Source organism: Cynocephalus volans, chromosome 5 (genome assembly GCF_027409185.1).
Source record: "Cynocephalus volans isolate mCynVol1 chromosome 5, mCynVol1.pri, whole genome shotgun sequence".
NCBI lineage: Eukaryota > Metazoa > Chordata > Mammalia > Dermoptera > Cynocephalidae > Cynocephalus > Cynocephalus volans.
This window is the reverse complement of record NC_084464.1, coordinates 151,802,222-151,815,119: the sequence shown is the minus strand read 5'-3', so window position 1 is coordinate 151,815,119 and position 12,898 is coordinate 151,802,222. Positions and strand designations below refer to the sequence as shown.

The 12,898-nt window shown below is 36.6% G+C and overlaps 1 protein-coding gene across 1 annotated transcript; it reads left to right on the top strand.

Moving 5' to 3' along the window:
• Positions 1 to 479: 479 nt before the first annotated feature.
• Positions 480 to 872, top strand: LOC134378604 (small ribosomal subunit protein eS24-like). The gene has a single exon (XM_063097897.1). The coding sequence runs from the start codon at positions 480 to 482 to the stop codon at positions 870 to 872; it is 393 nt and encodes a 130-aa protein (XP_062953967.1).
• Positions 873 to 12,898: the final 12,026 nt, after the last annotated feature.

Sequence of the window (12,898 nt, the reverse complement as noted above, 5' to 3'; positions counted from 1 at the left end):
AAATCTTAAAAAACAATTGGATAAGTGTTCTATAAAAAATAAAAGCCAAGTGCATATGCCTAACCAGTAACAATCTGCTATTTCTAAAGTAATTAAAATGAATGTCATAAAAATGTCGAGCACTTTAAAGTAGTTAGAAAGAACATTAATTTTAGCTTGCACTTTTCTTAATATATTTATTTCATAAATTTCTATAATAAAATCGACACTAAAAGAATGAAAGTCAGATATTTTGCTACATATTTTCCCACATATTTTGTTTTGAAATCTAAAAAAATCAAATGAAATCACGTTTTCAATTTCAATTTACAATATATTTTCAAAATATTATAGTGCTAAAAATTACTTTTTTATAGCTTTTAAGAATTCATTGTCTAAATAAGCTAGAGGGTAAATAAAATGTCCTAGGATACATTTACACATTAAGAAATCAGCTCAAGTTCTTTTCCTCTCTGGCTTCCCGAGAATAGGCTGCCATCATGAGTGACACAGTAACTATCCAGACCAGGAAGTTCATGACCAACCAACTACTTCAGAGGAAACAAATGGTCATTGACGTCCTAAACCCCAGGAAGGCAATAGTACCTAAGACAGAAATTTGGGAAAAGATACCCAAAATGTACAAGATCACACTGGATGCCATCTTTTTATTTGGATTCAGAACCCATTTTGGTGGTGGCAAGACAACTGGCTTTGGCATGATTTACAATTCCTTGGATTATACAAAGAAAAATGAACCCAAACATAGACTTGCAAGATGTGGCCTGTATGAGAAGAAAAAGACCTCAAGAAAACAGCGAAAGGAATGCAAGAACAGAATGAAGAAAGTCAGGGGGACTGCAAAGGCCAATGTTGGTGCTGGCAAAAAGTGAGATTGGATAACAGAAGAAGGAGTGAAGATTCTGCAATGACTTCATCTGCGATAATTTTGTGATGTTTTCACAAGAGGACTAATAAACTGTAAAAAACTTTAAAAGAAAAAAAAAAGAAATCAGCTCAACACCTTAGAAGCACATGGTTTCCTCTCAAGAAAGTATGGATAAGAGATTTTAATAAAGATTTAATACATAAAATGTTCGTATTAATTATATTAGTATTTATCATCTGAAAAAAGTAGGGTTGAAGATACTTTTTTAATGTATTTTTTAAATTTTTATCTTCTTTTTAAATAAAATATTTGCCCTTTAAGTGAATTTGAAACCATGAATACAAATAATTGTGCTTTTGATAATTTATATCATGATCTCCCCTACACTTGGTAGTTTTGATTTATCTCTTGTTTAAATATCTCTTCTGCTAATATCTTTTAGTAATTCCTTTTAACTAAAAGACAATAGTAGATATTCATGAGTAAGAAAAAAATAAAATGTTTTATCATCTTTTATTTCTTATTTCATATAGCTTATTTTTTTCTGAATTTAGTTGACAAAAAAAAGCAGCTTTAAGTTGTACGACTAAAAATTTTTCTATAAACTACCCTTTCTCTGTTGTAATCTTTATCTTTAATGTTACAGAATCTCTCCCTCAGACCCACTCTGTTGGTTTTACTGCTGCTCTTGTTAAGTGTACTGACTTATCTTTCAGTAAGTAGAAAACTAAGACACCATTTGTAGATTTTGTTGATAAAATAAAGTTCTAAGAATTACCAATGGTTCCCTTCACTGTACACCCAGTTGCTTTCAGAGTCTTCCTGTCCTTAGGCTGGAGACCTGGCTGCTGTGCACTGACTCTAATGAACCTTTCAGCACTTCACAATCTTTTATTAAGTGTGACACCGCAGGACTCAGAAGATATCTGATGGTTTCCATTATTTAGTTATCTGGTGATGATATGGAGAGTTTATTTCTGAAGTCACAAATAGTTCAGTTATTCTTCTTTCCAAAATAGCGTGTATGGAAAACAAGAAAAAAAAAAAAAGAGATGCACCTCCTCCGTGAATTTCCCAGACCTGTCCCTTTTTATCCCCTGATATTACATCTGAAGTAAGGTACTTTAGTATAACCACTTCTGCCAATAGCTACATTATATCAGTGGAAAGTAAAGTGCCAGAATCAATTCATTAAACAGATATTAATGGAGGAATAAGGGTAATAAATATCTATGGCTGGCTGTTTGGGAGCAATGATTTCTCTTGCTTTATATAAAAGCTATGTATGTAGTGTACATCACAGATGTCAGAATGATCAAGGAATCTGCTAGGGGTTTTAAATCCATGCACTTTAAGATCAGTCATATATAAGTATACTCTCAATTTAATATGAGGAAGATGAAGATTCAATTGCCTCCGTGTCAGGATAAAAATTGTTAACCTATAAGTGCTATTAGCCTTCTTTCCCCTACCCTCCAAAAGGATTCTCTGCCTTGTCCCATTTTGGTCTTTTTTCTTTCTACTCTGATCTATGAAGGAAACTTTCTTATTAGACCAGGTATGTTAGCTTTTGTAAAAAAGAATTGGAGGAAGGCAAGAACAGTATGAGGAAAATATGAAATGCACAAACGTGCCTGTTGCAGGAAAATTTTGGAGTGGAGTGTGATAGGCATAAGAGCAGCCTTGGGGTGAGTAAAGTAGATGGGAAAGAAAGTAAGGGAGATTTTAAGTACCATTGGGGACTAAGTGTTCCCTTTATTGTGTTGTTTTGAAATTATGCTTGCTTTCCAGGACATTTTCCTTTCAATAGTGGGGATGAGTCACCCAGGTCAACGTTTTGAAGTGTTATATTTGATGGTGGTAATGGGAGCAAAATCCAGGTTTTGAAGCCAAGGTGTCATACCCAGCTGGATTTCAGATTTAAATCATCACCCTCAGTCTGAGCTGCATGTGCAGTTTCACCAAGTCTCCCTATATTTTGAAGAGAAGAATAAGGGGAAAACCTGGGCCCAGCATGGGCAGGGATGGTTTTTGGACCACCACCAGAAAATAAAAGGGATATTGTAGAGACCATACTGAGATTGGAATTTCCAGTTTGGGGGAATGTATGATTTGGTAGTGGATATTCCAGGCAGAAAACCAGATTTGTGCAATGTTGAGCCAGTCAACACACAAATTTACAAGTAGATCAATAGAACAGAGTATAGAGACCAGTGGTGATATAAATATTTGTGAAAAACTAAAATATGACAAAGGTGGTATGCAATTCAGTTGCAAAAAGATGGTTTATTAAATAGATGATGTTAACAAACTGGCCATTCTTCAGCAAAGTCAGAGATAGACTCCAAGCTCTGAGTCTAATGCAAATTAAAATAAATCCTAGTTGGATTAGAAGTTAAATATACAAAATGAAATGATAAATTTTTTAGAAGAAAATTTGTAAGAGTATTTATATACGATTTGGCTGGGAGAGAAAGTAAATTAAGGAAGAAAAACTGACACCCCCAATTTTAAAATGTATATGGCAAAAGTCAGCTGAAGAATGGCCAGCTATGTTAACACCATCTACTTAATAAATAAGTAGCTTGTCTCAGGTGGTTCTGATTGGGAAGACCCAGTCAAGTCCAGGTTCATAAGACTGTTTGCCTCAGGTGGAGCCAGGACGAACCTCTGTACCTGTCCCAGTAGGTCTGGCATCTTTGTAAGAAGTCTGGTATCCACTTAAGAGTTGAGTTCCTTGTTGTCATTTACTAAGAAATTTGAAACATTTTCTCAATTTAGTTAACTGGCTCAACATTGCGTAAATCTGGTTTTCTGCCTGGAACATCCAGTACCAAACCATGCATTCGCCCAAATTGGGAATTCCAATCTCAGTGTGGTCTCTACAATATCCCGTTTATTTTCTGGTGGTGGCCCAAAAACCATCCCTATCCATGCTGGGTCCAGGTTTTGCCCTTATTCTTCTCTTCAAAATGTAGGGAGACTTGGTGAAACTGCACATGCAGCTCAGATTGAGGCTGATGATTTAAATCTGAAATCCAGCTGGGTATGACACCTTGGCTTCAAAACCTGGATTTTGCTCCTATTAGCACCATCAAATACAACACTTACAAATGTTGACCTGGGTGACTCAACTCCACTGTTGAAAGGAACATGTCCTGGAAAGCAAGAGTAATTTCAAAATAGCACAATAAAGGGAACATTTAGTCCTCTGCAGTACTTAAAATCCCCTTAATTTTCTTTCCCATCTGCCTTACTCACCCCAAGGCTGCTCTTATGCCCATGATACTCCACCCCCAAATTTTTCTGCAACAGGCATAGGTTTCAAGCCCTGATGTGTAACATTTGCCTATCTCCATGGTGTAAGTACTTCCACCACGTCTGATGTAAGGCTACCAGATTGATGTCACCTTTCTCTGCATGGAGAAGAGAGACACACAATTGGCACTTGCTGTTTTTAAATATCATAATTATCTATTCTTGGAAAGTTTGGAATAATTTATCTGTAAATTTGTCTTTATCATGTGTTGTCTCTGTCTTGTTTTTCCATGAATAGATGTTTGTGTGAATATAAAAATTTTAACTAATAATTTAGTTTTTAATGATGTGAGATGATTCAGCTTTCTATTTCCTCCTGATTCACTTTTGGTAGTAATCTTTCTCAAATATCTCCACTTACCTTAAGTTTTCAAATTCCAGCCAATGAAGTTATCATGATATTCTATTATCCTTTTAATATGCACTGTATCTAAATGATAGCCCCTCAGTCATTCTTGTTATCTTGATCAATTTTGCCAAAAGTTTTTCAAATTAATTTTTTTAATAAGATTCTTTTGCTGTTTTTGATCTTCTCAATTATGACTTTTTTGTCATTATTTCTTTTGTATTTCTTCTATCCTTAAGAAGTCTTTTCCTAAAACAAGCATTTAAGATTATAAATTTTCCTGTAAGTACTGTTTTAGTTGTATCTCTAAGCTTCGATATATATTTTTGCGTAATTTAGTTCAAAATATTTTTTAAATTTTCAAATTATTTTTGATTCATGATTAGTTTTATTTTTTCAGCTCTGTAACACATGGCAATTAAAGGTAATTTTTGTTACTGATTTCTAACTGAATTTCAGTTCCTGCCGCCTCTCCAGGCATTTTTCAGTTCTGTACAGTTCCCTGATGTCAGCAGTGCTCTCTCCAGCTTTCCTCTTGGAATTTGCCTTCAGGCTCAAGGCTCTGGAGTCCAGCTCACATCATCTTAGTGCTGAGGGTCCTCTTGTCTCAGCAGGACAGATCCCTTTCATGAGGAATCACCCAAAGATCATCACCTCTTATGTGACCTACCTGCCCTCTTCGCTAAAGCAGCCTGCTTAGCAGAATGAGGAGAGAGGTCAGCTATAGAGGAAGCCTGCTGTCCCAGCATCTTGCATGGCATGGATGTATAAATTCTCCACATGCCCACACTGTGGAGAAGGGAAGCTTTAAATGAGATAATATCAGAGCTGTGATATTGCAAAAATCATGTAATTATTAATCTAGGCCAACATCATCTGAAAGTGACAGAAAAGTTATGAGATTGCCAGCCCAAGATTTTATCCATGGGCTAGAAAATAACTCACAGATCAGAATTGAAGTCTAAACTTTAGAAAACCCAGGAACATATACACCTAACAAGTTATAGAATAAGACTTTTCTTAGAATTTTTGCTAAACCTCAAAGCAGAGGATAATAGGCAGAAATTCCACACTCTATAGAGTGACCACAAAGCTACCAGACCTCTCTCTCCAGGGATTGCCCAGAGATAGCAATTGATTGTCACCCTGTCCAGCCCATATCAGCAGGAGATTGGGGTATATTTAGAAGAATGAATCTGTGGTGGTAGTGGGTTGTTGCCGCTCACAGAAATTGAAGTTTTCTTCAACGAGGAGTAATTGGCACCTCCCTCCCTGGCTTAATGTTTGTTGAGTTGCTGAAAAGTTTAGGTCTGCACCAGTGCACCAAAATCAAGTTGGTAAATAAGTTCTTAAGAGAGCTTGACTCGCAAGCCCTGGATTTAGGGACCAGGGAAGAAAGGAAAAATCAGAAACATCAAAATGATGGGAAAGTAGACGTGAAAAGCAAGGAAGCATGGAAGATCAAACATACTTTCTCCCACTCTTCTCCACTGCAGGCCCATGGATCATGGGTGGGGCCGGGGCTGGAAATTGAGCAATGTCTTATACTGGATGTGACACTGAACTTTTAAATTGAACCTGACTGGAATCCTTAATACCTGCAAGTGGATGGATCTGCCTGAGATACTCAAGAATGGAGCAGGGAGATGTGACAGAAAATGTTTGAGGGCAAAAAGAGGAACGCATTTGCTACTTGTATCCCTTTGAGTTTAGTCCATCCAGTAAAACACAAAACAAATACAAAGTTAGATAGGTAGATAGATTGATAGAGAAACAATTTAACATAATTAAAGCTTGAATTTTCATGTAAATAAATTTTATCCTACATCTCTCTGGTTTTTCTATTTTGATCTATTAATGTAAATTTTATTAATTGATTTCCTAATGCTGAACAGTCTTATCAGTTCTATAATGGATGTGTTTATGTTGTAATATCATTTCAATATGTTGATGCATTGTTTACTAATATTTAGGATTTTTTACATTAATATTTATAATGAAACAACTATACTTATATTTTGTGCTACCTTTTCTTTTGGTTTTAGTATTAATCTTATCTAATTTTGTAAAAAAAAAAAATTTAGTTTTTTTTTTCCATTTCTAGAATAATTTTAAAAGTGCTGCCATTATCAGCTTTATTGCTCCTGAAAGTGATTTTTCTGTAGTATCAGTTTCTTTATATTTTGTATATCTTCTGTGGGCAATTTGATCATTAGTATTGCAAAAATGCTACGCTAAATTGACAGATTCACCAACATATGGTAGTTTGTTTTTAACATAGGTATAAGCAACTGATAAATCAGTCAAATGTTAAAAGATAAAGAAAATTTGAACGTGATTTCCAACATTTTGAAATTCACAACATAAAGCCTACAATTGCCTAGATAATGACCGCACTTAAAGGATTAAAGGACCTTTGCCCACTTTTCTGATCCTTCTCATCTGTCTCTCCAGACCCATAAAAGGTAGTCAAGAAAGGTGCCTTCCTCTTGCAAGACAGCAGGGAACATCAGATGAATGATTCCACCAGAGCATTGTTTATGAACTTGCAAGAATATCCCATGTAACTGTGATTTGAGAGGGCACCGACTCCTAAATACAATTCCACAAATGCGGTAAAACCATAATGCTTTTTCCTAACACCCCAGTTCTCCCAATGCACAAAAGCACAGAAGAGCTGAGTATGAGGAACTGATAGTGGACTTGGAATGAGGAAATAGAAAACCTCCATGACAGGCATATCATCTCACTAAGGGCAGTGCCTCACCTCTGACTGGCAACTTGTGACAACTTCCTCTTTATGGTCACATCTCCCCTCCAAAACACTGTTCAGTGAGATCCCTTTTAAGAGCCTCATGCTCTCTGCCTGTCACAGGATTCACATGTGGTCCCCAAACTCCCATATCTTTGCACTGTTATCTACAGAAGAGCAAACGTCTCCCAGTGCAGGCCTCTCTAGTCCACTGTCAAGCAGAGGCAGCCCCAGCTATAGTCTCTTGTTTTTATTTTTCTCTCAGTAAGAGTCAGTCCCAAATCCTCAAGCTGTCTCATATGCAGAGAGAAAAAGATCTAGTCTATAAAATAAGAACAATTTTAAAAATAACATTCCTGGAATTCAGAATATATTCTTGAAACTATAGAAAAAATAAGTGAAAACAGAACAATCTGAAAAAAAAGAATAATGAAGGGGAGACTAACGTTAGCACATGTGAAAATATAAAGCTACAATTACAAAATCTCTAATTTTATTCCAAATAAGCAGTGTCAACAGAAGGCCTGGGGCTATCACTACAAACATCGGAGTGTATGCGGGAATCCACAAGAAGAAGAAACAGACATTTACAATCTCCTCCAAACTTTATCATGGAATGCACTCTGGCAGTGGGACCTCACTACCCTGCTGCTTTCCATTCTTACAGAGTTAGTGTGGATGCCGTCTGGCTAGAGGAGCTGTACAGTTGTGCTAGAAGCACCTCAAGACCTTGTGGAAAGTTGAAACCACGTGAACCGTTCTCGCTAGGAAGAAGAGAAGCCACAGGTCTTCACCAGTGTGCTGGCAGGCAATGCAGAGATAGCTACCAGGGACAACAGGGGACAACCGTCTCTCTACAAATAAGCAGAAAAGAAAATTTATTAAAAGATGTAAATGAACATGGAAATTCAGTAAATGATAAAGGTATAATCTCAAATGACAAAGATAGATTACTCAAAAGGCAGTATTGAGACAATGAGATCACAACAACCTGGAAAAAAAATGTTTGAACTAAACTTCATATAGTCACACCAATTCTAAATGTGTCAAAGACTCAAATTTGTTTAAATTATAAAGCCATAACAAAATGATTTATATACCTCTACACACATACATACATTTGTATGTCTGTATTTTTGAAATAAAAATGGAGTACTCTGCACACTAGTCTGCATACACACTCGTATCTAATATCTCTCTGGAAGAATAAACACGCTATTGAGAACAGTAGCTGCTTCTGGGGATGAATACTAAGGGTCCATGAAAGAGACTATAGATTTTTTTGCCTTTTAAAATTTTGTCCCATTTATTTATATCACAAATTAGAAAAGAACAAGTAAATTCTTAAGGAAGAAAAAAAAAATTCAAGCTAAATGAATTTTGAGGAAATATAGGTTATGGGCTGAATTATGTCTCCCCAAAATTTACATTGAAGTCCTAATCCCCACTACCTCAGAATATGATTGCATTTGGAGATAGAGTCTTTAAAGAGGTAATTAAGTTAAAATGAGGTCATTAGGTTGGGTCTTAATCCAATATGACTGGTGCCTTTATAAGAAGAAGAGACGAGGACACAGATACATACAGAGGGAAGACACACAGGGAGAAGACAGCCACCTACAAACTAAAACCAGAGGCCTCAGAAGAAACCAACGCAGGCCACACCTTCGTTTCAGCCTTCTAGCCTCCAGAACTGTGAGAAAATTTCTCTTGTTTAAGCCCCTCAGTCTGTGGTACTCTGGCAGCCCTAGCCAACTAATGTTTATGTGTGTGTGTACATACACACATATACACATGCATGCATACACTTATATGTATGTATATTTATTTATTTACATATATACAGAATACATGCAGTAACAAAAAATTGAAAGCCAAGTTTAATTAGATTTCGTGGCTCTTCTCTGCAGCATAATTGGAAATGAACGTTTTTTTTTTTTTTTTTTTTTTTTTTAACCAAAAGATTTGTATTAATCCACTTGGATACTAGAGTTCTTTACTTTTTAAATAAGACTCACTGTATTGTAATGGTATTTTTTTCTTACATAAATGCTGAGTTATAAATGTTAATTATCCTCCATTACCTGGACAAAACAAATCAAGGAATAATATGACAGCCTCTTCAAGTCTTTCACAAAATTAATTGGTAATCTCATTGTATTTCTTATGGAAAATACTTGTATTAATTATCTTTAAAATTCTTAATGGAGTAACAATTAACATCCATTTTCACTTCTTTTATTAATTCCAAAGTGGGAAGCAACAACTAAATGCCAGCGCTCAAGCACCCCGATATCTGAGGACTGCACCTCCAAATCTCAGAATCCTTAGTCGGCAGTAGTGGGGGCTTCCAACACTGAGTGGATGGAGGGGAGGGGACAACGGAAGTGACTTGCTACATATAAAACAAGTGGATATGTTTTCAACACATTTTAGTTCTGTTTTTATTTTTTTTACCCCCAGCATCATACTTACAATTAAAAATAAGCAGCACATGGTGTCAGTTTCATAATATACAATGAAAATGAACCAAGCAGGAAAATGCCATGCTTAAGCCAATGGATTCAGTTTACAAAATTTAGGTTTTGGGATTGCTTAACAGCAAAATGATTAGAAAGGGAAGAAAGGAGAGCCTTAGTCCTTCTGTGCTATTGCCCTCCCCTGGCTCACCTCTCCCTGCAGAGTACGCCCCTTTTCCAGGTCTGCAGAAGCAGCTACCCTACTTGCTATACACCAGATTTCTTTCTTTATTTTCCTTGCTCTGAATCTGTAAAATATTTAGAGTTTTTTCAAGTCATGTTGGACACGATCATTTAACTAATATCAGTATTAAAAAAAAGAAGTTATTTTCTGCAGCAGCTTAGAACTGCTCTCCCTCACACAGCAGCAAAAGGACAAAAGTGATCTTTTTAGTGTTTCAACTTCCGTGATGCTGAAATGATACTGAATTTAAGTGATGAGGAAGTCATAACCTCTGCCCCCTAGAAGTTTACAATCTATGATAGAGCATCCTGCTCCATTTATAAGAACATGATACCAGAAGAACAGTAACCTTAATGTCACAGGCAGTTTTAGTAACATTGAAGGAGAGCAATTCATGGTCAGATGACGATCTCAGAGGACTGGGGGCTGAGGACAAGCACAGGTAAAGTCGGCACACCTCTTGTCCGGATTTATGACAGATCTGGGCAGATTTTGCAACCAGAGTGAGATTTCAAAAGCTCTTGAAATGATGGGATGGAGACATGTTTTTCTAGAGCACGTGATTTCCCAAATATTCTAGCACCTAGCTCTGTCCTACGCCGTACTCAAGATCAATGACTTAAGACTTTATGCTTAGGCTGTATCAATCCTTTTCCTAAGGGTGACGGTTCATACAGGTAACACAGACAAGGACAGACTTGAGATACTGAAAAACCAAAAGTGATCTTCAGGATGTCTCTGTTTTATATAAGTAGGCAGGTATTATTTTAATAAAATGGTAACATCATCTCTATTATATTGTTACAACTACCTTTCCACCATTTATTACTTAAATAGCTATCAAAAATCAGGTATGCACACAGCACTATCCTAGATCCTTTCCAAATGCATTTGGAGTTTTTCAGGGTTGAAAAACGTGTTTCTAAATACAAAAGGATCTTTTTGCCTACCTTACCCTCAGTGGGTGAAAAGTGGCAACATAGCTAGAAATACTGTGAAATAAGAATGAATAAAATAATACCAGTGAGGGCTGTCTGGTTAGCTCAGTGGGTTTGATCATGGTGCTGATAACACTAGGGTCAAAGGTTTGGATCCGTGAACCAGCCAGCTGCTAAAAAAAAAAAAAAAAAAATTACCAATGAAGCCCATCTAAAGCTGCACAGCCCAGTACAGGAACCACTATCTACATGTGACTATTTAAATTTAATTAGTTAAAATTAAATAAAATTTAAAATTCAGTTCTTCAGTCACCCCAGCCACATTTCAAGTGCTTAACAGCAACCAGTGGCTGATATCTGTCATATTGGCCAGCATAGTACGGTATGTGAACATTTCCATTATTGCTACTCATCTAGAGACATTTTAAGGTTGCTGCTGGAAGCGTTACAAGATGACTGTTTCATCCAGAACATCGTGAGTTTTCACTCAATAAAAGATAAAGTAATTCTAGTTTTTTGTCTGATGTTATGTATGAACAGGAGCTGCTTTAAATTGGTTGCAATTATTAATTTCTATAACTACCCTCTACTTTATACAAGTTATTTAAAAAGGAAAAAAATGATTTGAGGGCAGAAACGCAGGAAAGGAGAGGCTATAAGATCCCCAGTAGTGTTAGAGAAGGGAGGTGAACAGGGAAAGTGCTAGAATCATAATCCTTCTGCTATAAGATCAAAAAGGAAAATAAAAAAGGAGAATGGAGAGGATTCTCTTGATAGAACATTACATGATGAAGCCCGAGATAAAGCCCAAGTTCCCACAGAGCTCGCAAATTCTAGCTACTGGAAAACGTTGAGGATCTCCTTTCATTCATTCAGAGCCACTTTGAGGTTCCTCGGCAACACATTCGTTTTTGCTTTTTTAAATGAAATACTTAACAAAAGAAGGTGAAGAAACAAAATGTGCACTTGACGCAATAGTTCTGGCTGAGAAAAATGAATTAACATTATCCCTTCAATTTTTTTTCATCCATAAAAAACTTAAAAGCACCAGTTTTAAGCCATCACTTTCAATACCTTTGCTACCATCCTCAGGGTACATTTAGGAAGAAAGAGAGGAGCAGTAACCTCCTTTTTAAAAGCACCAGCTTTACCGATTATGTTAGATAATTTGTTTTTATGTTGTTTTGCATCACCGTAATTTTGCTTTCCATTCTAGCTTTGGTACTCTAGCTTTTCTTCACCTCGCAATTAAAGTCCTTCCGTGAAGCCAAATTATAAGTAAAGCAGCTGTTCGGGACTGAGTTGGAGACAGGAAATTTTGAGTGGCTTCCTTTGCAATGGGAATTATTCGAATGCTTCCAGAAGCTGATTTCTCGGCTTCTCCTTTCTCTCCTGTATGTCTGCTTTACCATCCCTCGTAACCTCATTCACAAATTTATTTTCCTTCTGTCCTTATACAAATTTTTGCTATCTACCTTAGTACATGCATTTCAGTTCCTAATCCCTGGAACCTGTAAATGTGACCTTATTTGGAAATTTGAACTTTGTGGACGTGAATAAGTCAAGCACATTGACATAGGGAGACCATCCTACATTATGTGGGGGAGCCCTAAATGCCACCACACATGTTCTTATAACAGAGGCATAGGGGGATTACACACACACACACACACACACACACACACACACACACACACACACACACACACACACACAAGGAGGCAATGTGAAGATGAAAACAGACATTGGAGTGATGTGGCCACAGCCAAGGAATGACAGCAGCCCCCAGAAAATTGAAAGAGACAAGGAAGGACCCTCTGCTAGAGGCTCTGGAGGGAGCACAACCCTGTTGACACCTTGATTTCAGACTTTTGGACTTCAAAACTGTGAAAGAATAAATTTTGTTATTTTCAGCTACCAAGTCTTTGGTAATTTATGGAAACTAATACACATACACCAAGAATAATTAAAAA

Coding starts and splice junctions, on each gene's coding strand:
- LOC134378604 (XM_063097897.1), top strand. CDS start 480: ATGAGTGACACAGTAACTATCCAGACCAGGAAGTTCATGACCAACCAA.